The sequence below is a fragment of the Mercenaria mercenaria genome, chromosome 1, assembly GCF_021730395.1.
Source record: "Mercenaria mercenaria strain notata chromosome 1, MADL_Memer_1, whole genome shotgun sequence".
Classification (NCBI taxonomy): domain Eukaryota; kingdom Metazoa; phylum Mollusca; class Bivalvia; order Venerida; family Veneridae; genus Mercenaria; species Mercenaria mercenaria.
Window position 1 is genome coordinate 99,783,763 of NC_069361.1, and position 27,983 is coordinate 99,811,745.

The following is a 27,983-nucleotide window of genomic DNA, read 5'->3' on the forward strand; positions in this document are numbered from 1 at the left end:
GATATGAAACTCATCCTTTAATTAAACTGTAATTGTACTTCCTTAAAGCAATTCATCAATGTTTTTTCTAGACTGTTCGTCCACAATTGGAGTATTATTCAATTAAGCGTCTGGCATCCATGGTAAAAAAAACTCTTTCAAGTAAAGTTGAAAGTACAGTAGATTTTTTAAAAGTGTTTTATTTCTACTGTTCATAAGTTCTTCAAATTTCAATATATTAGGATACTTATAATAAAATGGTTTAATACATTTACGTCGACTGTTTACAAAATGTGTACAATTAAAAGAGGTTGTGAAATTCATCACCCAGTTTTTCGACCAATCTTCTTTGGGTTAAATAAAAGTCTTTTCAGGTGTTTTGGTTCCACCGGCGAAGGGAGGCTACTCCCATTATATTCTAGAATTTTCCCGAAAACATGGCAGATACAAAGAAACAACAGGTATTTATCAGTAATTTATCGCATACTACGTTGATAATGTGATTGAATATAAGAAAACGATAATTTTCTTTTCGCAATGATTTAGGTCATTTTATGTCTGGTTTTCTTCTGAAGTTTTCATGTCTGTCCTTACCACAATCACAGGCACGAGTATCGGACCTGGATCATGGATGAAAGCAATATGACCAGACAGATTAAAAAACAACATATTTTCATCCTAAATCAATTTAAAATGAAAAAATACATGGTGAAATATGAGCCCCTTTCAAATGATATATCCCTGTTTCTCGTATTCTCAGGGTTTCTCATATTCTCGTTTTTTGCCTTAATGTTGTCAAATAATTTAATGTTTGTTATTTTCTAGACAGGAATGGTACAAAACTGACACACTGAAAATTTCAAGTGATTTGAACGCATATTGACGAAATTATCAGCATTTTACTCAATTTTTAAAAAAAAATCCTTATTGTTTTCTGGTGGGGTTAGCAAATTTGCCATAAATTATTGATTATGCAATTAACTGTCATATTTCTTGATGTATTTACTACAGAATATATCTTTTTATTACACAATGGTAATTTTAATGTTTTAAATTCTACAACTTATTTGTGAAGAAAAGTCAAATCTAACTCCACGGGAATACGAGAAACTCTTGGTCCATTTCTACGGGTGAGGGTGGTATCAAATACAGTAACAAAATAATTAAATGGGATAATTTCTGTAATATTTTATGACTCAGTCTGAAAGACAAGTGATTTTTCTACAAAATAACACCCAAATGCTGTTTATGAAATGGTGACTGTGTTACTGGGAATAAAAACAACCCCTTAGGCCCCCGAGAATATGAGAAAACAGGATATACCATCTACACAATCAGGGGGTTTTGGGAAAAAGGCCCCTGGTCATATTGGGAATTTTTAACGTGGTAAATTGTCAAATTTGGGAAAATATACTGACAAATTAAGTGTTTTTAATTAATATATATTAGTTTAAATTTTCAGTTTCAAATTTTACTTGTAGACAGTATCCCCTTGTGAAATTTTGAGAATTTTTTTTTCAGGATTGTGTTCCAATATTGCCTAAAAATACAGTAACTCTTTATTTGTCATGCTAAAATTTTTGTTTACAGTTTGTTTTCATCAAAGTTATAACTGAAATTATCCAAAAAGTAGAATGGCAAAATGCCTGTATTTTCGAGTGTAAAAACTGGGTCGCGAAAATATGTGACAATTGATTTTAATGGTATAAGAACTACCTGTCAACATGTTTTGGGTACTTTATTCAATTAATATTTGTGTTTTGATGCATTTTGAGAGGTTTTTGCATACAAATCATACATTTCTTTAGCAAAATCTTGCAATTATTTTTTGCCGAGGTTGCAGACATTATGTTACTAAAAATAGAAACGAGTTGGTTTTTCCAGCATTTTGTTTGGTTTACTTGGCAAACAAAACTAATTGTGCAAGAATTATTATTGAAAAACAGAAAGTAACTGATTTCAGTTGGGAAATTTTTCATTGGATTGGGAATTTTTTGCTCCAGATTGGGAAAAATAGAGCATATTTGGCATTGGGAATGGGGCCGAATATCGGCCCCGTGAGATAGGGTGAAAAAGCCCTGCACAAGGTCAACAGGCTGGGCACATCTCCCAATCGGGGTAAATTACCTCGTTCGGGGTAATATGCCCTTTTCTCGTTATTCCGAGCCCCTAAGCTGGTTTTTCAGTGCTGGTCAGTAGAAGATTTAAGTTTCAAAAGGGTTTTTGCTATAGTTTGATACTCCAACATCTAAACTTTTAAAATCCCCATGAAGAAAAATTCTAAGGATTTTTGTAAATGAATAATTTAGGCTTTCACATGATGACCCTAACCCTCTGAAACAGCCAGATTCTTTCTCGTTAAAACCGAGACTTGCAATCATTAGTACTAGCTCTGAAAAATTAAGTCTTTTTGAAAAAGTTCTTTGTTAAAATTAAGAACAGATATATTATTGTGTTAGCGGACAAAAAAGTTTTAAAATAAGTGCTTTCTGTTTTCTGTAAGAAGGTTATTTATTACCCCAATGATTTTAGATAAGCAAATTTTGTGCCAAAATTTTCTGTTGGGTATATTTCTATTTTAATGCAAGTAATTCTATTTTCTTTTTTTTTTTTTTTTTGTTTATCTCTCATATGATTTGGTACAACATACATAAAATTTAGAAACAGGAAATAGCTGCAAGTGCAAATTTTCCAAAGGCTCGTGTCAATGAGAAGGCTCGGAATTACGAGAAAGAGGCATATACCCCGATCGGGGTAAAAGAAGAACAATAGAAAAGTACAAAATTGTTGATAACTTTTTTATTAAGTAAAGTGCTAATGCTCATATTCTCAGGTCAACTTCGTATGATATAAACAGTTGACAATATCATATTTTTTTAACAGATTTTTGTTGTAAAAATTTCAGATTTTCACCATTTTTTAACATATGCAAAATTGATCAAATGGTACATCGGCATATTTGTCAGGGCTCCAGATAAGATGCGTATTAGCGTAAATTACGCTTTGAAATAATGCATATACGCATGTCTGCTAATATTTTAGCATATAAAAACGTACATGAAATCTATTGGGTTTGGCAGTGAGAGTGAAGCCAAAGCAAGCCAGTGGAGAAAAAGATGCAAAAACTTTAATGCTGAATAGAAACTGAACTGCAAACAAATGCATGGGTGCATATGTTACACCCAATAAATATGTAATAAAACTGATTTCTGTTTTTTTCTCATTTACAAATTTTCAGGAGTAAAATTACTCCTGGTCAATTTCAGATTTTACCATGTTACTCGTTCGCAAGAATTTTGATGAGTAAATACTCATAGGCCAAAAAAATTATCTGGAGCCCTGATTTGTAATGATGATATAAAGCTTTAGTAAAAATATTTATGTTAGAACTTTAAAGAAAAAAGAAATATCAATTTTTTTGTGCATTTCTATTGTTCTAGTTGTATCCCGATCGGGGTAATATACCCCGAACGAGGTAATTTACCCCGATTGGGAGATGTGCCCAGCCTGGTCAAGGCTCGAGTCTGTGAGCAATAGGCGTTGGCCAGTTGTGAAATAAATTCTCAAGAAAATTACTCAAAACTATTACTATTTCAATATGTATTTAGTTACAAAATGAGAACGACTACAAGTCTCTACGCTTTCCCATTCATGAAATATCTATCAGAAAACAATCGCCTTCCTGCTGAAAGTCCCAGGTTGCTAAAAATGCGGCACAGCGAAACAGTTACAATACGAAAACATCGACTGAAATATGGTTGTCCTTCAGTAGCATATTTACATTTTTATTTTACCTTCGGTCTTTTGATTGCTCTAATTTGGTCCAAAACATCTGGTTGTAATTAGCAAGGTTTCTCATGAAACTCAAGAAAACAATTCATCTCAAAGGTAAAGGTAAATTTTATTTACCGTCGCTTTGTGAAACAACATGAGCTCTATAGAGCTTTTGAGCAACCCTATTTTAAGTACGGTTAAAAACCAATTCTACGTTACCGGTACACATTTACAGCTGGGTCGACTGAGGCAATTAATTGGGATAAAGTGCCTTGCCCAAGGACACACCGCAATGGGAGTAGCCAGGATTCGAACCAGGGGCCTTCACCACCGTAGGAAAGAGTCTTAGCCCTCTCGGCCAATGCGTCAATTTTTTATTCCTTTGCTGCATCCTACATCCTTCCTCATTATTATAATGAATTGAAAACTTTAATTATCTAGTTATTGTTTATTAATTTAATTTCCGCTGAGTATGATGCCATGTTGAAATCTGACAAGTCAATTTTAAGTTGTTTCCCATGGTGTAATCATAAAAAAGTGTCAGCTAAATGGAAAGCTTGATACACAACTATATAAATATTTCCCAATACTTCAGTTAAGTTTAGAGTCTATGATTTCAGACAAATGAAAAAAAATTTCAACACAAAAACGACACTGAACAATCCAACATTTAGAGTGCATATTACCAAAGATATACTTTTAACAAGTGATATGTAGATCTATTCTTTTAGACCTAGATCTATCTAGGTCTAAAATTTTGGCAAGAATTTCACCTGCTACCATATTAAAGAGTAGCAAAGTTATCTTGTGAGAATATACATTAAAATCCGAAATCTTTTTTAAATGACAGACCCATATATCAAATGCGCAGGTTGTACTGGAGCTTAATTAGATATCATTATATTTTGCATATTGCTGTAATTTTGCCTTAACGGCTTACCATACTTCCATTTCTAAGAAATGTCCTATTAAAATATAGAAACTGGCTTCCGGTTTGGTGACGTCATCAGCATTCTGTCAGAGTATGATATATTCGCTAAAAATTCCAGATGATAAACACTGTTTACAGGAAATATAGAGGTTTTGACACATGGGTTGGGGACCAAAATTTAAATGTTTTTAGCTCACCTGAGCAATGCTCCGGTGAGTTATTGTGATCGCTCGATGTCCGCCATCTGTCTGTCGTCTGTCAACATTTAGCTTGTGTATGCAATAGAGGCTGCATTTTTCATTTGATCTTCATGAAATTTGGTCAGAACGATTACCATGATGAAATCTAGGCCAAGTTCGAAAATGGGTCATCCAGGATCAAAAACTAGGTCAAATCAAAGAAAAACCTTGTGGATGCAATAGGGACTGCATTTTTCACCAGATGAAATTTGATCAGAATGTGTGTCTGGATGAAATCTAGGTCAAGTTCAAATATGGGTCATCTGGGGTCAAAAACTAGGTCACCCGGTCAAATGAAAGAAAAAACTTGTGTACGTAATAGGGGCTGCATTTTACACTTGATATTCATAAAATATAGTCAGAATGGTTGCCTTGATGAAGTCTAGGACAAGTTCGAATATGGGTAATCAGGGGTCAAAAACTAGGTCGCTAGGTCAAATCAAAGAAAAACCTTGTGTATGCAATAGGGACTGCATTTTACTATGGATCTTCATGAAATTTGATCAGAATGTTTATCTGGATGAAATCTAGGTCAAGTTCGAATATGGGTCATTTAGGGTCAAAAACTAGGTCAGCCGGTCAAATCAAAGAAAAACCTTGCATATGTGATAGAGTCTGTATTTTTCAATTGATCTTCATGAAATTTAGTCAGAATGATTGCCTTGATAAAATCTAGGTCATGTTCGAATATGGGTCATCTGGGGTCAAAAACTAGGTCACTAGGTCAAGTCAAAGAAAAATTTTGTGTATGCAATAGGGACTGCATTTTACATCGGATCTTCATGAAATTTGACCAGAATGTTTATCTGGATGAAATCTAAGTCAAATTCGAATATGGGTCATCTTGGTTTAAAAAACTAGGTCACCTGGTCAAATAAAAGAAAAACCTTGTGTATGCCATAATGGCAGTATTTTACACTGGATATTCATGCAATCTGATCAGAATGTTTGTCTGGATGAAATCTAGGTGAAATACAAATAGGGGTCATCTGGGGACAAAAACTAGGTCACCCAGTAAAATCAAAGAAAAACTTTGTGAATGCAATAGGGGCTACATTTTAGGCAGGATGTTCATGAAATTTGATCAAAATGTTTGCTTTAATGAAATCTAGGTCAGGTTGAAATATGGGTCATGTTGGGTCAAAAACAAGGTCACCTGTTCAAATCAAAGAATAACCTTGTGTATGCAATAGGGGCTGCATTTTTCAGTGGATCTTCATGAAATGTCATCGGAATGTTTGTTTTGATGAAATCTAGGTCGAGTTCAAATAGGGGTCATCTGGGGTCAAGAATTAGGTTACCCAGTAAAATCAAAGAAAAACTTTGTGAATGCAATAGGGGCTACATTTTAGGCAGGATGTTCATGAAATTTTATGAAAATGTTTGCTTTGATGAAATTTAGGTCAAATTCAAATTTATATGGGTCATGTTGGGTCAAAAACTAGGTCACCTGGTCAAATCAAAGAGTAACCTTGTGTATGCAATAGGGGCTGCATTTTTCAGTGGATCTTCATGAAATTTGATCAAAATGTTTGTTTTGATGAAAGCTAGGTCTAGTTCAAATATGGGTCATGTTGGGTCAAAAACGACGTCACCTGGTCAAATCAAAGAAATGCCTTGCCTATGCAAAATGGGTCGCATTTTAAGCATGATATTCATTAAATTTGATCAAACTGTTCTCAGGTGAGCGACCTAGGACCATTTGGTCCTCTTGTTTAATAAAAAGGTAAATAAATCACCAGTAATCCTCACATTTTCGCAAAAAGTTGTGCGATATGGAAGAACGGCTTCCAGTTTACTCTGCTAATTGTGCCAACATCCAGTAGGCTGGGCTAACATAAAAGTCTCGTGAGAAAAACTGTTTACACTGATCATGGAAGCACCGGTACTATGAGAAAGTAGTATACTCATACTGTGACCTTACAGATAACATTACAAATTAGTTGATTATACAATTGCCTTCTGAAAACATGAGTACTTTAACAAAATATTAGAATCTCTTAAGTTATTCAGGCGAATTAATTGCGATTATAGGTCTTTAAAACCGCTAATATCCTGCGAACTAGTATCTAATAAGTACTTCCCTCGAATGGGTATGTTCATGGCATTTTTACAACTTTTTACCATTTCATAAGGGTGAACACCTAGATCAGGAGTCTAGATATGCGGTTATCATTTTTGTCTTTATACATATTTACCACGAAGTTTTAAAATTATGCAGAAACAACAGGAATAATCAAGGGAGTGAGAGAAGATTGAGTTACCTAAGACAAATATGTACTTGAAAAATTGATAATGAATATTCACGTAGTGTTTAAACAATTGGCGCATTTTACAGCTGTCAAATTGTACCTGTCAATATTTTTTACAAACCACTCTTTATTTTGAGGAGAAATACAACAGGATTCAAATACTTGACTGTTTGTATGAAACACATTTTTATCATGCACACATTGATATTGTGCCCTTTTAGATGACATTTATGATTATTAAAATGACAGTGTTTGGTAGAAATTGGTGAATCTTTTATGTTGAAACCAGGTTATAATAACATAAGCTGGTAGAGCATGTTGAACCATTGCCTGTTTTATGTCCAGCAATCTGTAGGCTATTTTAGTTAAAATACGCTTGCTTGCAAAATACAAGCGCTGTAGTGAAAATTGGCAAATTGAAACACCTTACCTGCATGATACTGTAAAGAATTTTAGACAACACATTTGGATGAGTCAATGCACAGTCAGAGAAAGTAGAACACTGCAAATTCAACTAAATTTCTTAAAATTATGTTACTATTTCATGAAGTGTACAGCAGATTCAAGAAAAAATATGAAACACAGATTTATTGATAGGTTTAAAGATAGCCTGACATCATTCCACCGCAAAGCTGCTATGTTTCAATTAAAAATTACAGTAAGGAAATTTCCCATTATATTTTTTTTTTTTTTCTCCTCGGCTTGAAAGAAAATCAAAAGTAGAAAATATTGAGTGATGATTATTGCATTAATTATTTATTGTTATAGTATTGTTTAAGTTACCTTAGAATAATTATCTGTATGTTTTTTGTTCACCTGAGCACGTGAGTTTTTGTGATCACCCGGTATCTATCATTCATCTGTCTGTTCATTGGCATCAACATTTTACTTAAACATCTAACATCTTCCATCTCCTCGGAAACTGCTTGTCACAATTGCACCAAGTTTGGTCTATTGCATGCTGGCATGGACCTCTCAAGTTTTTTTCAAAAAGTTAATTCTACTTATCCGCATTTACTGGTCTTGCCTACTTCTCTGTACCGGTAAGTGTTTAATGTACAGTAACATGCTGTTTTCTTCCACTAGTTTTCCAGACTTTTGACAAGTTCTCCCAGACTGAAGTATTAGCATTATTAAGTTCAGATTCAAATGGGAAGCAGTTTTATATAGAAGTTATGAAAATGCTGCCATCCTGCTATTAAATTTTTACAAGAAACACTCAAATCGGTGACTTTACAATTCTTTATGTAGAATGAAATAGTGGTATATAAAGGAAAGTTGCACACAAACTAAATTGAGTCTATCTGAAAATCTAAACTTATTGATGCTATGTTTACATTGAACAGTGTTTCATAAACTAGCACCTTGAGATGTAGTTCAAAGATAAAATGCTTTAAAGATGTTATTATAAACAATTTTTTGTATAGTTTGTAACTCAACAAGGTTTTCAAAAATAAAGTATATCAGATTAGTGGTTAGAATGGCAGTTTTGTTATTGGATATCAGAATATGACTGACTTTTAAAAAAAATGCAAGTAGTAAGTTAGTGACTATATATACAAAGCTGTATGTATGTTTACTGTAATGCACAAACGTTAGGATGTTGGGAGGAAAAGGACAATGACTAAAAGGGAAAATTTACCAAATAATGCAAGGTGCATGGTGACATTAATTAATAAAGTGCCTTTTTCTATACACAGACCAGATACCCATTGATAGAGATAATTGCATATTATAACTATTCATATTAACATTTTTAGCTTACAATTCAAACACTAACACCTCAGATCCTGTTTATCATACTGACCCCACATTTATATGTGGAGGGTTACTAACAAACCCCATAAATTCCTGTTAAGACCATTTGTGTCATTTTCAAATCCTGATAAAAAGAAACCTCGTTCTGTAGTTACACTATTCAGTGTTTGTGGCCATTTTGGGGGCAGAAAACCCTTTCAATTTTTAGCTTGACTATTCAAAGAATAGGGGAGCTATCCTACTCGCCCCGGCGTGAGTGTTAGTGTGAGCGTCACACAAATGTTAAAGTTTGCATACCACCCCAAATATTTTCGAAGTCCAATGAGATATTGCTTTCATATTTTGCATACTTGTTTACCATCATGACCCCTTGTCTGTAAAAAGGGTGACCACCCCAAATATTTTCAAAGTCCATTGAGATATTGCTTTCATATTTTGCATACTTGTCATGACCCCAGTCTGTAAACAGGAGGCAGACAACTCTATCAGCATTTTGACTGAATTATGCCCCTTTTTCGACTAAAAACAATGATTAAAAGTTTGCATAAACCCAATATTTTGAGAAGCATTGATATTGCTTTTGATATTTTGCATACTGTTTGTAAACGAATCAGGACCCAGTCTGTAAATAAGGAGAGGACAGGTACACATCTTCTATTGAGTCAATTTGATCTGGAAAATTGTGACCTACCTTTTTGACTTAGAATAAATTTTAAAGATTTGACATACCACCAACTCAAATATTTTCTATAAGTCCATTAGATATTGCTTTCACAGATTATTGCTGATACTGTTACCATCATGTACCCCAGGTCTGTAAAAAAGGAGGAGGAAACTCTATCAGCATGTTGAGACTGAATTATGAGCCTTTGATCTTAAATATATGTTATTGTAATGTTAAAAGTTTGCGACTACTCACTGCCCAACATTTTTCAAAAGTCCATTGAGAAATGCTTGTCAATAATTTGGCATATTGTCATGACCCATCTGTATTACAGAGCAGAGAACTCTATCAACATTTTGACTGAATTATGCCCTTTTCGACTTAAATTAAAATGTTAAAGTTTGCGTACCACCACAATATTTTGAGAATGCATTGAGATTATTGATTTGATATTTTGCATATTGTTTACCATCAGGTACCCCTAGTTGTGAAAAGGATGGAGGCAACTCTATTGAGCATTTTTACTTTAATTGTGCGCCCCTTTTTGAACTTAGAACAAATTGTTGAAGTTTGCGTACCACCCCAAATAATTTTGAGAATGGCATTTGAGATATGCTTTGATATTTTGCATATTGTTTTACCATCATGACCCAGTCTGTAAAAAGGAAGAAGGCAACTCCAATTGAGCATTTTGACTAATAGTGGCCCTTTTTGACTTAAATACATTGTTAAAGTTTGCATACATCCCAAATATTTCAAAGTCACTGAGATATATGCTTTCATATTTTGCATACTTTGTTTAACCATTTGACCCAATCTGTAAAAAGGAGGAGGCAACTCTATCAGCATTTTGACTGAATTATGGCCTTCGACTTAGAATATGCTTATTGTAATGTTAAAGTTTGCGTACCACCCCAAATATTTTCAAAGTCCATTGAGATATTGCTTTCATATTTTGCATACTTGTTTACCATCATGACTCCAGTCTGTAAAAAGGAGGAGGCAACTCTATCAAGCATTTTGACTGAATAATGGCCCCTTTTCGACTTAAAATATGCTTATTGTAATGTTAAAGTTTTACTCATAGCTTATATTATACTATCAAGCACTGAGAATAGTCGAGCGCACTGTCAGCTGACAGCTCTTGTTATATTCTTTGTAAAAGTGAAAGGTAATAAAAAATTGATGGCCTTTCTCAGGTTTCTTTTATCTATAAAGAAACACAGTTTCAACCTGCATATCATATAAAATGTCAAAAATAACTTACTTGAAGTCTTCTATCATATCTTTCACAATTTGCAAGCTCAGATCTACGTTTACTAGCCCTTTGGGTTGTAATTTGGGGCTAGTTTTATATGTTGACCTGTGTTTTATTGAACCCCACCTATAGGCAGAACAGTTGAAGGTTGAAGGGAACAAAGCGTTAGCTGAAAGTAAATATGAGGAGGCTTTGAGGCTGTATACCGAGGCTCTGACACTTGACAACAATGCAGTGTTGTATAGCAACCGATCAGCAGCTCACACAAAGGCAGGAAACTACGTCGAAGCTATCGAAGATGCAGAGAAAGCTATTCAGATGAGACCTGATTGGATAAAGGTTGGCTCTGTTTTTAGCTTGATTATTTAAAGAATAGATAGAGCTGTTGCACTCATAGGTTTGACGGCATACACAGTCTGATTTCTGTAAGTTTTGTGTGAACCGATATGATGAAATGGATTAAAACCTCACACACTTGTTCACTGTGCTCCTGTGTTGTTGGTAGGTCTGTCAATAGACACTGAATTCTGATCAATAACTAGAGAATACTTGAGCCTTTAGTTGTCACAATTTATTGGATGATTGCCTATGGACAGTATATGACTGCTATTGTTTCGGAAGTCGGTATGTTTTAGGTTCAGGTCAATTTGACCTTGAGACTGACAGTTTTTCAGATAATTGGAGAATAAGTCAAACTTGATAGCATAATTTTTGTGTCGTCATTAGAAGACTCTTATTTGCTTTTTTGGTCAGCAGGTCTAAGATCAAGGTCACAGTGACCTGGAGACCAAAGTGCATATGAATCAATAGCTGGAGAATGCTTATGCCTAAGGCCATCAAACTTCATTGTCTTATTGGTCAAAAGATCAAAGGTCAAGGTCACAACAGAATTGAGACTGAAAATGACACAGCCAGTTACATCCAAAGGGAAGGGAATATGTGTATGACAGACAGCTTGTGTTTTAACATTTTTAATAACCAGACTTTTGAATTGCCAATAAAATCTGTAACACTTCCAAGCATTGCTGTCCTGACAGCTCTTGTTTTCGTAAATGCTTACATGTATTGGTACCGCATGATCTTTTTTAAGGAGATAAGTAATTGAAAAAACTGTTGTTAAATGTTATATTACTTGAAAGTTGAGTGAGCTGTAAACTGTGTACTAGTTCCTTGTATAACTTTTCTAATAAAAATATTGCAGGGTTGGTCTCGTAAAGGAACAGCTCTTTGTTACCTGAAAAGATATGAAGAGGCAAAGATTGCTTTTGAAGAAGGTCTCAAGATTGAACCAGACAATCAGCAATTGAAGGATGGTTTAGCTGAAGCAGAGTCAAATCTGACAGGTAAGTACTTACAAGGTTGGTCCTGACTAACGGGAATGTTCTCTGGGATTATTAAATCACTTTTTCTGCATTTCTTATTCATGCCCTCCAATGGGAAGTTGTCCTCCATTACAGTAACTGATTCATGGTTGTTCACCATTTTTCACTCATTTTAGGAAGTTGTCCCCCATTTCTGAATTGTATTAGGAAGTTGTTCCCCATTTCTTATTCATGTTAGGAAGTTGTTCTCCATTTCTGATTCATGTTAGAAAGTTGCTTCCCCCCCCCCGCATGTTTCTAATACATGTGAAGTTATCCTCTATTTCTGATTTGTGTTGAGAAATCATCCTCCATTTCTGATCCATGATAAGTTGTCAGTAATATGCAGAGTATGATTATATTTATTTACAAGCCTTAATTATAATTATATAGATTTATTGGAAAATTAATTCTTTTAAATCAGTATCACAGAAAGCTACGGAAATGTAAGCACATTAGTTGCTGCATATAAACAGCTTACGAGAATTTGAGATTTAAATATTTTACTGAGATCATTTTCCATGGAATTTCAGGTCCTGGGGGCAGCTCTGCTATTGGTAACCCATTTACCCAGCCTGATGTCATGCAGAAACTGGAAGCCAACCCAAAGACACGGGAGTACTTGAAGGATCCATTGTTTAGACAACAAATAGAACTGATGAGACTCAGTGGTAGCATGCAGTATGTTCACTTTCATAATTTCCTGACCTGTACAGTTTGTAGATATTACATGCTAGTGAGGGTGATATGAATACTTGGTTTTACATCGCTTTTCAATTTTAGGGGTCCAGTGGATGCATAATGCAAAATAGTGGGGGTCGGACCATAAATTTTAGGGGTCCTCATTACAATGCATCTACATGTACCTAATTGCTAATTAACCATAGTATATGTACATTGCAAACAGTAATGCTGTTTGTGCATACTTTTCTCTTGAAGGCAAGTTAATGCAATATTTTGAAAATCTATGGAGCCTTCATTTAATGGGTTGCTTGAACTCTTGTTGAAAGATTCTGTTTGTAGGAAGGGTTTCAAATAGTCAAGTTAGCTCTCTGACATTAGGCAGCTCTTGTGTTTGTTTGAAATGTTATACATTGTATTAATTTTCATTTCAGAAATGTAAATGATTCACGGATGATAGCATGTTTAGGAGTTCTTTTGGGCATTGATCTGCAGACATTTGATGATCCAGATGATATTCCTAAACCATCGTCGTCATCGAAATTCACGTCAGAGCCTCCGTCTTCTACCTCAAAGCCTCAGTCCTCAAGTGATTCTAATTCCTCCCAACAAAATAAAAGCAATGAAAGTTCAGTCTCAGATGAGCAGAAAAAGGTGATAGAATGGAAAATTTTATGAAAAAGACGTTAAATCTAAAAAAAAAATACTTGAGCAAAATTAATTATCGTGTGCAGACCTGCCTGATACATATATTTTTTATCCTCTCTTTTTTTGTTTTACATGTTTTATTGAAATCGGTGTTAAGGTTTTTAATATAGTACAACTGGTAGAAAGGTTGAAATTACGCTTGATACTTTTCATGATAATTTCTGTAGTTTTGTTTCACCCTTGAAAGCTTAGTAAAGACTCGTTGAAGTAGCATGTAGAAGATATAAACTGTTGTTGCAGTGTTAATTAAAATGTTTTACCAACCATAACCCACTATTTCGATTATTTCATTGCACGTAGAGTAACTTGTTGTATATTTTATTTTTGTGTTCACTGTGTCACTTTTAAATGCTTGACCTTTTTGCACTAGCTGTTGTGATTAGTGTGTTTCTTTTTAGCTTTTAATTTGATTGTTTTTGTGCTCCCAGAACTTCTAGGGTTTGGGGGATATTTAGAATTACCATTGTCTGTGTGTCAGTCTGTCTATCCAAATTTTTGTCTTGCATGAATTTGACCTAAAATCATCCGACTTCATAGGATTATTAAGCAGCATATGAAGTTGTGCATCTGGTTTCTTTTTTAGGATTTCACGCATTCAGACCAGAGTTATTGTCTTTGACTTTGAGTGTCTGAAAGTTTTTGTCATGCGTATCTCAAAAAATATGCTGGGTTTCTTTCCTACTTCCCCCTCTTCTTGCATTGAGCTCCTTTTATCTAGTGTTTTGTAGTATTGATACATCCATCCCCACCTCATCCTGCAGATTTATAAGGTAATTTAAAAGTTTCTTTGTCTTGAATTGTCAACAAGTAACAGGTGACAGTACAGTGACAGGATGTGGGGGCACCGATGTCTAATTGCATGTGTTTGTTGTGTCATACACAGTTATTAACAAGTTGCATACTTTCTTAGTTGTTAGCTGCTTTGAAGTAATTAATATTCATGTGGAGCCCTTTTCAGGATTATAATATTATGGTTCAGCGATTTTTTTTAAAAAAGCACTTGTAAAAGGACCTTTTTCCAATTCAAAAAATGACAATTTTCCCCAATTTTCAAGCAAAAAATTCCCCAAAAGGCAAAGAAAACTGGTCAGATTGTCTATTTGTTTGGTATTTCATTGACTTGTACATGCAAAAGAAATTTTAACTTTGCAGATATTAATGATTGCTTGTTCGTAATTTTATAATAAGTACAGGCCTATGCCGCGATTCTTCCCAATTCATACCAGTCCTTTTTCCAATGTGACAAAAAAAATTGCTGTGGTTGCATCAGTCCGTGGAATAAAATACCAACAAACAAAGAAACACATTCCTATTAATTGTTTGTTTGTTTGTTTGTTTTGGGTTTAACGCCGTTTTTAACAGCATTTCAGTCATGTAACGGCGGGCAGTTAACCTAACCAGTGTTCCTGGATTCTGTACCAGTACAAACCTGTTCTCCGCAAGTAACTGCCAACTTCCCCACATGAATTATCAGAGGTGGAGGACTAATGATTTCAGACACAATGTCGTGTCTTAAGATTTGAAACCTACACGTTTGAATCCCCACACAACACAGATGTTTGGTCAGAACCATAAAATTTCATGCCTGTGGTTTCACAGTAATTTTATCAGTATCATTCTGGACTGCTAGGGGGATTAAAAAGATACTGTTGACTATTACAGGCAAAAGCAGCAAAAGAGAAGGGAAATGCAGCATACAAGGAAAAGAAATTTGAGGAAGCAATTAAACATTATGATGAGGCTATTGACCTTGACCCCACTGAGATGACATACTTAAACAACAAAGCTGGTAAGAAAGTTATTCTGTAAGTTTTGACAGGATAGGAAAGAACTGAAATAGATTATGATGTTTTAAAATACCATTGTTACAGCTTGAAACTTAGGTACATCAGCTGCAACTTTGGTCTCCATCTCGGGGAAAAGGGAGGTTTGTAAGATCATGTTTGACAGATTCATTACGTGTATCTAGACCGATACCTGAGACTGTGGTTGCAGTTTAGGAATTTTGACAATCCCCTCACATGTAACAGTCGGCCATGAAATCCATTGATACAAATTACTGACTAGTGTTTGGTTTTTGCCAGGTTTAAGCTAGGGAACAGGCAAACACTGCTCTGGAATACTCAGCACAGTTCTTGTAAGGAGACCATGGGCAGTTCCAGGTTAAAAACATGGACAATTCTCAAAAATGCTGATAAACAAAACAATCTACAAAAACATTAGAAGTTATTGATATATTCCTTTTGTTTTTTGTAGCTGTTTACTTTGAACAGAAGAAGTATGATGAATGTATAGCAATATGTGAAAAGGCAGTGGAAGTTGGACGTGAAAACAGGGCAGACTTTACCATTATTGCTAAGTATGATCATTTAACCTTGTCTGATTACACTATTTATTGTCATAAGCATGTTGAATATAATGGTTTTAGTGTCAGTTACAATTACTGTCAAATTTATCTATAGAAAGTGCATTGGTCCAGAGTTTTGTCATTTTTATGTCCCATTTGGAAGAAGAGGGTGTATATCATTGTGCTTGTCTGTCAGTCAGGTGGTAGACCATTTGTTGTCCAATCAATAAGCAGAGAATGCTTGGTATCACAATAGTCAAACTTGTTTTAGGGGTCAATTGATCAAAGGTCAAGGTCACAATGACCTTGAGACAAAAATGTTTCTGCTTGAGAACTAAAAATTGCTTGGCCCTCCGTCATCAAACTTCATAGGATGATTGCTTGTGGTAAGTAGATTATCCCTCTTATTTTGGGGGTCAGTATGTCAAAGGTGAATGTCACAGTAACCTCTACACTGAACTTTCCACTCGATATCTAAAGAATGCTTTGACGTTCGGTAGTCAAACTTCATCGGATGATAACCTTTGGTCAATAGATGACCCTTCTAGTTTTAGGGATCAGTATGTCATAGGTCAAGGTCATGGTAACCTCTATACAAAAAATGGTTTCTAGTCGCGAAAAAATGCTTTACCAGCAGTCCTCAAGCTTCATGTGATGATTGGCTGTATTTAGTAAATGGCCGGTAATGTTTTGGAGGTCAGTAGAACAAAGGTACTGTGACCTTGAGACTGAAAACTTTTTCTACACTTTGACCTAAAATTGTCAAATTTCATAGGATGATTGAAGATTCTACTGTTTTCACACAGTAAAATTTTGATGTAAAATGATTGTAGGTTATTATACCCCCACAAAACGAAGTTTGGGGGGGGGATGGGGGGTTTTGGGGGTACATGAGGTGAGTTTAGTTGTCCGGTGTTCAGTGGACTTTGGTTTTCAAGGTTCGTCACGGAAAGAATTAACGTCCATGATATGAGAGCTTGACCGATTTAAATAAATTTTTGGTACTAAGATTGGGTAATATTCCGAGGTAAAATTACAGGTCCATAGGGGTTGTCATGGGCGTCCAGTATAAGTTCCAAAGGTCAAAGGTCAGAGTGACCCAGAACATTTAAACCTTATCCGGACAATACCTTGAGAACGTTTGGGCCGAGGATCATGAAACATCATAGGGAAGTTGATCATGACCAGCAGATGACCTGTATTGATTTTGAGATCAGTAGGTCAAAGGTCAAGCAAGTTCGGCTTTGACATTGGCTTAGTTCTATGACAAGGCCATATTGTGGGGGTATAATTCGTCACTCCTGTGACAACTCTTGTTAGTTTTGTATCACAGAGTACACAGTTCTGCTGCTGAAAGCTAATAATTTTTTTTGTTACATGCTGGTATTATGTAAATGATATAAATGTTCTTTAGTCTGAGCAAAATTGAAATTAGGGGGCCATAGTGGGTGCCTAAATGGCTACGGTCACTTACTAGGAATCAATAGCCACTCACTACTGTGGGTTAAAAACATCTTTTAGGTGTAGAATTCTTTCATGCATGGAAGCCATCCAGATAACTTACAGAGGGTCGGTGCTTCTACCTAGGTGCCAACCACACTTGATTTTGTTTTGGGTTTAACGCCGTTTTTCAACAGTATTTCAGTCATGTAACAATGGGCAGTTAACCTAGCCAGTGTTCCTGGATTCTGTACCAGTACAAACCTGTTCTCCACAAGTAACTGCCAACTTCCCCACATGAATTACCAGAGATGGAGGACGAATGATGTCAGATACAATGTCTTTTATCAAATCGTCACGGAGAACATACGCCCCGCCCGGGGATCGAACCCGCGATCCGTAGACCAACGCTCTCCCTACTGAGCTAAGCGGGCAGGTGTACCCACACTTGAAACTCGTGCACCTGAGGTCTTCCTCCACTATCAACTGCTATAAAGTCACCGTATTACCTATAACTGTTTTGATATGATCTTACTGGAGGCAGGCCTCTCAACTGACATGACAGAAAGATCTGACAGAACAGGTTGCCGAAAATGCAATTTGTCAACAGTCAGAAAAAAATCCTGGCAGTCTACTGTGATATGTATGCAGCTTTTTCCCATGCAGATTTATGCCAAATACAGGATTGATTCAGTGCTCAAAAGTGATACCAATCATATTTAACCTTTTTGTTAATAGTAGAATCAGTACATTCCCCAATCTGTACCAACATTGTGCTCTTATGCGTGTAGAGGGCAGTTGAAAGTATATATATGTTATTATGGATCCCGAACAACTTCATTTATTCTTAGCAATGTATGTCATTCCAGAGCACTAGCAAGAACAGGGAAGGCTTATTTGAAGAAAGAGGATGAAGAAAATGCAATCAGATACCTGAACAAATCATTATCAGAACACAGGGCACCAGATATAGCTAAACTAGTTCTAGAAGTAAGTCAGACAAGTAACATAGGGCTTCGTATGAAAAAGTTTCAAGGTGCGTCATGAAGCGTTTCATATAAGCCAATAAGCCAGTATGTCTTAACAGGAGAAAACGGCACAAATATCTTCAAAAGTACAGTAGAATGAGGGATGTTGACGATACTTGCTTATAATTTACTGTGATTGTGAAATCTTGTAACATTGTGTTGCTTTGTTTTTTACATAACAGAGAATTTCAAATTTTAAAGATAAAGAAATAAAAGGGCTTGATGCAGCCATGAAAAATGAGTGTCCCATGATTATTGATGATTTACTCCATATTGAAATCTGAGAATGCTTTTAACATTTAGCCTGCTGGTGGCAAGTGATTCGGCCTTTGCGACCAGTACAGACCAAGATCAGTCTGCACTGTTCGCTATTCAGTCAGTAAATTTTCAGTGAAAACCTGTTTGAATAATAGGTTGAATGATGGACCAGTCCATTTTAGAAATTTAGGAGGGTAAAGGTTAAAATCTATTAACAGATTGAGAAACAGAAGAAAGAGAAGGAAAGACTTGCATACATAAACCCAGAGATTGCATTAGAGGAGAAAACTAAAGGGAACGAATTTTATCAACAAGGTATTTATCAAGTCTTAATATCACATTAACAACTGATTAGTTTAAAAAAGAAATGGCAATTCTTAATTTTCAGAGGCATGTTCCAAAGAAGTCTGTATATATAAAGTAAGATTTTGTACTGTGCTTCTTTCCCATAATACATTTATCAAACCGTCTAGATAGTCCCAGCAACTAAATGTGTTCAGCTGGTTAAAGTTTGAAACACAAGAGTCATGTTTGTACCCCACGACAACAAAGTTGTAAGGGGGGGGTATACTGGTTTCGGGTTGTCTGTCTGTCTGTCTGTCTGTCTCTGTCCGTCTGTCCGTAGACGCAATCTTGTGCGCACCATCTCTCCTTATCCCCTTGTCAGAATTTAATGAAACTTCACACAAGTGATCAGTACGAACAGTAGTTGTGCATGGGACATGTTAGGTTCTTTTAGAAAAAAAAATTCAAGAGTTATGGGACTTTGTTTTTTGTTACTATACTATATACATAGACACAATCTTGTGCGCACCATCTCTCCTCATCCCCTTGACACAATTTAATGAAACTTCACACAAGTGATCAGTACCAACAGTAGTTGTGCATGGGGCATGTTAGGTTCTTTTAGAAAAAAAATGTGCAGAGTTATGGGACTTTGTTTTTTTTGTTACTATACTATATACATAGACACAATCTTGTGTGCACCATCTCTCCTCATCCCCTTGACACAATTTAATGAAACTTCACACAAGTGATCAGTAACAACAGTAGTTGTGCATGGGGCACGTTAGGTTCTTTCTGAAAAAAAATTTGCAGAGTTACGGGACTTTGTTTTTTTGTTACTATACTATATTTGTTACTATACTATATTTGTTACTATACTATATACATAGACACAATCTTGTGCGCACCATCTCTCCTCATCCCCTTGACACAATTTAATGAAACTTCACACAAGCGATCAGTAACAACAGTAGTTGTGCATGGGGCATGTTAGGTTCTTTCAGCGACAAAAATTGCAGAGTTATGGGACTTTGTTTCTTGTTAACATACTATGTACATACAGTCTGCATATGCAATCTTGTGCGTGCCTTATCTACCAAACCCTTACACACCAAACCCTTTCACACAATTTAATGAAACTTTACACAAGTGATCAGTACCAACCCTAGTTGTACATGGTGCATGTTACATTCTTTTAGATAAATATTCTGCATAGTTATGGGACTTTGTTTTTTGTTACTATACTGTATACATATAGTCTATATACATACAGTCCACATAATTATGCAATCTTGTGTGCGTCAAATTGCGATGTACTGTGTCAGTGCATGCGGGGGGTACATTCATCACCTTTAGTGATAGCTTTAGTTTTTACCTGGATTAAGATTTTGTTACTGTTATGTTTAGAAACTGATTCATAGTTTTGAGAGAATTTGTGTAAGGGGTAATTTAACTGTGTTTGCAGAGCATCTGAAGGGGACTGGTTTTTCATGTTCTTAGGATGTAATACCAAATATGGAGACTACTCAGGTTTGTAATTGACCAATGGCAAGATTGCTTACTGAGAATGGTCTCCAACCTTAACCAGGTTTGAGTTCCAGTCTAGCTGCGTATTTTCCAACCTTGAACATTTGGCACCTGATCTTGGGTCCAGCTTATATGCATTTGGAGTCATCAGATGTTTTCTATTCCTGTGAAACATACTGTGAAATCATTTAATTTCAATGGCACGAAACTTCGTGGTTTTGACCAAAACGGATGTTTCGTGGGGACGTAAATTCGTGGACTTTCAATTTTTAGGGTGGGCGGGGGGGGGGGGAATCATTTCCACAGGAATAGATCTACTAGTACTTCTGTCCTTACATGTGAAACCTGCACGTGTCAAACAGCGCTACCATGGTTACCGAATTTGCAATCTACGGCGTGGGAGATTAGCGAGTGATCAGGTCCCAATTAACGACTGCGTTATCTATAATTATACGAACCCTAATTTGTAAAACTTTAAAAAATGTGAAATATTCAATAAGAAAAGTCGGGGCCAATTATAAAGTGTCCAAAAAAAAAGTGTCAAAACCGTAGCACCTTGCACAATTAGCATTCATAATAGAAACAAATTTAAAGTTGATCATTTGATCGTGTTTTAAACAATAACTACTTATTGTACCGCAAATTAAAACACACTATTATAGATTTAAATAATGTAGTGCTAGTATAACCATAATAATTCTTGCATAAACTATTATAAACTGGTCCCCCTTTTCTTTTTTTGCAAAATGAATGCGCGTCTGCATCTAAAATTACAAGCTGTTGAACTTGTGCATGTGTTATTTCCTGTCGAGAAACGTGTAATCTAAATTAGATATTAATGCATCGGATACAAATCTTACAATTAATTTGTAATATTTAATAGTTCCAAAGTCGTAGTATTTTACTACATGTCATTAAAAATACAGGCTAGTGTATATCCATTGCATAGCGGGGCCGAAAAAAAATCATTTAACAGCCGTATTATAGTGTAGTTGGCACGTGATGTTACGTCAAACTTCTTTATTTAGTATCTACTTTCACTTCGACAAACATGTCATAAACAAACCACGGGTACATTTCTAAATGAAATAGTCGGTTTTGTTTCCACGCATACTTATGTTTATTGTTGATGGAGTCTCCATAAACTACACGAAAGCTGCAGGTTGGTACTGCTGCATGCATACAAATACGGATCAGATCGAACAGCTATCACGGTGTCTTTTTTGTCGACTTAATTTGCGTACAATTAAAAATTATCATTGGCATAATTTGTTCATTGGGACTTAAATTCGTGGTTGAACTCAACCACGAAATCCACAAAAATTAATCCCCCACGAATAATAATGATTTCACAGTAATGTCATTAATAAAAACTTAACAATTTGATATACAAACTTGTATAAGCAGCATAGTAGCTCAGTTAATATTTAGCGTTAGACCAGAATTCAAGTTTGGGTGTTGTTCTTGCCTAGCGGAAAACTTGCTATATTTTAGCCCCTCCCACCTACTTCTGAAGAGGAGGAGTATAATTTATTATGCCCAACTTCAAAGAAGAGTATGATGACCCTTATTGTTTTGGGAGTTAATTGGTCAAAGGTCACAGGGGCCTGAACCTTGAAAATAGTTTCTGTTCAATAACTTGAGAAACACTTCACCATGAACCTTCAATCTTGATAGCAGGACTGGGATTATGAAGTAGATGACCCCTATTGTTTTTTTGGGTCAGTAAGTAAAGGAGAAGTCACAGGAGCCTGAACCTTGATAACAGTTGCCGCTCAATAGCTTGAGAACCACTTGACCCATCATCTTCCAACTTGATAGCATGACTGGGCTTATGAAGTAGATGACCTCTAATGTTTTGGGGGTTAGTAGGTCAAGGTAATAGTAATTGAGGGACTGAAAATGGGACTACCTGTCATTGGGAGATACATGTTTTACAAACAGCTCTTGTTTTCCTAATGTCTTTCGGTAGATCATTTTTGAATGATTGCCATGGTTTGATAACCCCTATTGTTTTGGGATCAGTAAGTAAAATATCAATGTCACAGCATTCTAGAGAGTGAAAATTACATACCCAGTTACCTCTGACAGGTCATCACAGAAGACGTGTGTTCTGTAAAAAGCTGTTACTAAGAAAAATATTAGTATTTCTTAAGGTATATTCAGCTTTAAACAAGATTTTATTGTTCTAGGGAAATATCCTGAGGCATTAAAACACTACACAGAAGCTATCAAAAGGAACCCACAGGATGCAAAAATATACAGCAATAGAGCAGCATGCTATACAAAACTCATGGAATTTAACCTCGCTCTCAGAGACTGTGATGAATGTATTAAACTGGAACCAAACTTTAGTGAGTGTTATATCATTTTACTAGACTAACCTGATAAAACTTCTTTATATTGAAGTCCCATAGCAGTTTGTATATTTGAGGGAGACAGCCATCCTTAAGATCAAAATTAAAATATTTTTTATACATTTTTACTCATATTCTTTTAATTTTTTATTGATGGCAGTTGCCTGGTTACTATTTAAAGCCTGTTCAATACGCTTTTCAGATTTATAAAACTATTGGTAACAGACTGTCTTACCTAGTGCAGCCAGCAATAGGTGCACCATTATGTTACATGGTGTGGCTGCCAATAGGTACACCATTATGCTGCATGGTGCGGCTAGCAATACTGAATAGGTGTACCATTGTGTTACACAGTGTGGCTGCCAATACTTACACCGTTACGCTACATGGTGTGGCTGGTAATAGGTGCACCATTGTGTTACATGGTGTGGCAGGCAATAGGTACACCATTGTGTTACATGGTGTGGCTGGCAATAGGTACACTATTGTGTTTCACGGTGTGGCTGCCAATAGGTACACCATTATGCTGCATGGTATGGCAGGCAATGGGTGTACCATTGTGTTACATGTTGTTGTACCATTGTGTTACATATAGTGGCCAGCAGTGGGTTTCACCATTGTGTTACACAGTGCAACTTAAAATATTTACACCTTTGTGTTCCAAGATGTGGCCAGCAATAGGTTCACCATTGTGTTACACAATGCAGCTTACGATATGTACACCATTGTGTTACACAGTACAACTCGCAATATGTACACCGTACTGTTACAGTGCAGCTGATGATAAGTTCACAATTGTGTTATACCACATTTGGTAATATGTACACTGTAGTATTTAATACTGGTAATAAAAATACCATTGTATTACACTATGCAGTTTATGATTATTTGATAACAAATTACCATTATTAGAATAGGATATTTTAACCAGCAACGAACAGAGAATAAAATTTATGGATTTGTTACTGGTATACAAAATTACAAAATAGAAAAAATGATGATATTTCCGTAATTTCTGTTTTCAGTTAAAGGCTATTTACGTAAAGCAGCCATTTTTACGGCAATGAAAGAAACATCCAAAGCTACACTAGCGTATCAGAAAGCTCTTGAATTGGATCCTAACTGTGCAGTAAGTATGCACCTCTATTTTTCAGCTTAATTACACAGCAAAACAAAAAATACAGGAGATAGTCATAAAAGTTCAGGACATACTCAGCCTGTTATTTGTACATTTTTTGAAGGCTGTGCAAGAAATAATTGTAACTGTATATAAGTAAAGGACAAGATACAACAGTTTTGTGCTCAGCCCTCGATTTGTAACAGTTTGACATTCTCAGAAAATTTCACATAGTAAAAATTGTTAATAATCCTTCCACTAAGTTGGCACTTGTATGATATTATATACTGGGTTCTTCATTACTTTCAGGAACACTGCACTGTGCAGTAATTAATTTAACTCTGAAAATAACTAGAATGTGGCTAAAAATAAGGGATAAACTTGAGAAAAAGTGTTACTTAATGTCTTCTGTAATGTTTTATCCTTAGCCATTAATAAGTGAGTGAGTTGGGTTTTACAGGGAATTGGCACAAAATGGTCATATATCGCCAAGCAGCCATTAATAAGCCATGATTGATCATCATGCAGTATCAGAAATAATCAGCTGGCATAGACCGATCATGGCTGTGACAGGGACCTTACAACATCATATATATATACAAAACAAATAACTTAATCCTATGTATATATATGACTTTGTTGTGTTTGTAGGAGGCCCAGCAAGGATACAGAAGCTCATTGATACAGGAGAACAGTGACCCAGAGGCAGTTAGAAAACGGGCGATGGAGAACCCAGAAATACAAGAAATATTGAGTGATCCAGCCATGAGACTTATACTTGAACAAATGCAAAAAGATCCAAATGCTTTAAAAGAGTATGTATTTATGTCTCCCCCAGGAGACATATCCGTCCGTCCGTACGTCACACTTCATTTCCGAGCAATAACTGGAGAACCATTTGACCTAGAACCTTCAAACTTCATAGGGTTGTAGGGCTGCTGGAGCTATTGTTTTTGGGGTCACTCCGTCAAAGGTCAAGGTCACAGGGGCCTGAACATTGAAAACCATTTCCGATCAATAACTAGAGAACCACTTGACCCAGAATGTTGAAACTTCATAGGGTGATTGATCATGAAGAGTAGATGACCCCTATTGATTTTGGGGTCACTCCGTCAAATGTCAAGGTCACAGGGGCCTGAACATTGAAAACCATTTCCGATCAATAACTAGAGAACCACTTGACCCCGAATGTTGAAACTTCATAGGATGATTGGTCATGAAGAATAGATAACCCCTATTGATTTTGGGGTCACTATCAAAGGTCAAGGTCACAGGGGCCTGAACATTGAAAACCATTTCCGATCAATAACTAGAGAACCACTTGACCCAGAATGTTGAAACTTCATAGGATGATTGATCATAAAGAGTAATTGACCCCTATCGATTTTGGGGTCACTCCATTGAAGGTCAAGGTCACAGGGGCCTGAACATTGAAAACCATTTCCAGTCAATAACTTGAGAACCACTTGACCCAGAATGTTGAAACTTCATAGGATGATTGGTCATGCAGAGTAGATGACCCTTAACGATTTAAGGGTCACTCTGTTAAAGGTCAAGGTCACAGGGGCCTGAACATGGAAAACCATTTCCAATCAAAAACTTGAGAACCTCTTGACCCAGAATGTTGAAACTTCATAGGATGATTGTTCATGCAGAGTAAATGACCCCTATTGTTTTTGGGGTCACTCCGTTAAAGGTCAAGGTCACAGGGGCCTGAACATTGATAACCAGTTCCGATCAATAACTTGAGAACCACTTGACCCAGAATGTTGAAACTTCATAGGATGATTGAACATGCAGAGTAGATGACCCCTATTGATTTTGGGGTCAGTCTATTAAAGGTCAAGGTCACAGTGGCCTGTTCATGTAAAATCATTTTTTGGAAATAACTTGAGAACCACTTGACCTACAATGTTGAAACTTAATGGGATGATTGGACATGCAGAGTAGATGACCCCTATTTATTTTGAGGTCACTTGATCAAAGGTCAAGGTCACAGGAGCCTGAACAGTGACTTGAGAACCACTAGGCCAAGAGTGTTGAAATTTAGCGGGATGACTGGACATGCCAAGTAGATGATCCCTATTGCAGCCAACCATCAGTGTCTCTTTGACTTTCGCTCCTGACCCCTATTGACTTCTTGCCTATATGACTTTGTATTGGGGGAGACATGCGCTTTTTTACAAAAGCATTTTCTAGTTCTTCATTAGTTTGTTCTAGTTTTCTTGCTAACCTCTAGCAGGGAAAGTACTGTTGTTTGAGTAATACTTTTGATGGTACTATTTACAAATAATACCATTCAGGAATTCAGAATAATATATGTACATAAAAGTAATATTAATCTGCATCATGTTCTGAACACATTTACCTTCCATGATTTCTTAACACTGGCTGCATTCCACATTATGTAGTACAGGATCTGTTTTCACAGGCCAAGATTGTACACCATCCTGAGGCTTCAAAGGAGGGACATAAATTACCCCCCCCCCCCCACCCCCCCCCACCCCACCCCACAAAAAAAAGAAGAGGGAAAGTTCCCTTTTCTGTCTGTGACTGAGCTAAAAAAAACTTGCTTAAAACAAACTTGTTGATTTGTTGCACATATCCAAATTGATCAGAACTTAGCCTTATCTTAAATTCATAAACTCAAAATTTTACACAGAGCAGGAAAATCAAAACCAGACATTTTAGTAAATATTTGAAATAACCTATTGAGTTTTTATAAAAGTAGATTGGCAGAAAAAAAGAATTAAAATAATACAAGTAAAATAATTTATGACAGTGATTGGGATGAGATCTTTTCTAGGAAGTACTGAAAAAATATCCAGATAGGATACTGGTCCAAATAGTGTCTTTTCCAGAAATGCTAGCTTGGAATTAAAATGAAGATGAGGTTTGGGGAGACATGACTTTACAAAAAGCATTTTCTGTGCATTTATTCGTTTAAGAAAAGCCAACTGCAGTTTTCTTCCTAATTTTTTATTATTTGTGTGTGTTTTTTCAGGCACCTGAAGAACCCAGATGTAGCATCAAAGATAGAAAAACTTCTAGAAGCAGGAATTATTGCGATTCGTTAATGAACATACTTTTTTTTGCCATCATCTATCATCATTATTTTGCTATAAATGTGATAGGAGAGCTATGGTTCAAGTTAGACACAAGTAAAATTTGGACAGTAAAAATGAATTCCCGAGTCTGTAATTGATAGGCATAATTCTGTAAAAATATGTCTGTTTTGTTGTTTGATTTTATATATCGGGTCAAAATGTTGCTAGAGAATGAAATTTCCTTTTGATTTTTCCAAATATTTTGCTACCAATTAAATTAAAATAGTTTATATGTGATTGGCTGTTTTGTGATTTTCAAGGTTTTAATAGCAAGTATGGTGAATCACATTCTGTCTGTTCTTTTACATTGAATGAAATGTTCGGGTATAGATGTGTCTTGTGAATAGAAATATCCGGTATTTTCAGACTAATTGCAAATTTTCATGTATTACATTCGTTACAAAACTAGTTCTGTTGTTAAAATAATTGCTACATCTTGCAATTTGAATTTGATAACAAAAGGAGTATACATACCTTATTCCTGCAAAACTTTTCAACCTGTTGATGCATTTCTTCCTCCTTAAAGCAATAATGTCTCTTTGTATTTTCAATGTGTATTATAATTTTAGGTGTATTTTGATATGTTATGTTGCTATTATATTAAAATTGTGTTCAGAATTGATAAAATATCTTATGATTTTGTACTATCTCTGTAGAGATAGTTTAACAAAGTTTTAAATGTCAGACTGTTCCATGTATACCCTTTAGAAGTCTGAAAAGTAATGAATCAGAGTTTTGTAGCACTTGTATAAAAGTCAGTGATATGCATGTTTGTATATGTGGTGATATGATTTCAGGACATTTTCCCCTGTAGAAAATGTTTTATAGATTGTAACCTTGTTAAATTATGTTGCGTATTTTTTGTAAGTGCTTAAAAATGAAATTAATACTAAGGGAACAATCAAGAGTACA

At 35.7% G+C, this 27,983-nt stretch overlaps 1 protein-coding gene across 1 annotated transcript; it reads left to right on the forward strand.

Annotated features, from left to right (window-relative positions):
- The first annotated feature begins 312 nt into the window (after positions 1 to 312).
- LOC123528977 (stress-induced-phosphoprotein 1-like) lies at positions 313 to 27,979 on the forward strand. The gene is made up of 13 exons (XM_045309104.2): positions 313 to 440; positions 10,988 to 11,194; positions 12,057 to 12,198; positions 12,750 to 12,897; positions 13,332 to 13,551; positions 15,268 to 15,394; positions 15,862 to 15,964; positions 18,262 to 18,382; positions 18,897 to 18,993; positions 22,683 to 22,844; positions 23,873 to 23,976; positions 24,616 to 24,779; positions 26,969 to 27,979. The coding sequence occupies exons 1-13, from the start codon at positions 417 to 419 to the stop codon at positions 27,039 to 27,041; spliced, it is 1,692 nt and encodes a 563-aa protein (XP_045165039.2). The 5' UTR covers positions 313 to 416; the 3' UTR covers positions 27,042 to 27,979.
- The last annotated feature ends 4 nt before the right edge of the window (positions 27,980 to 27,983 follow it).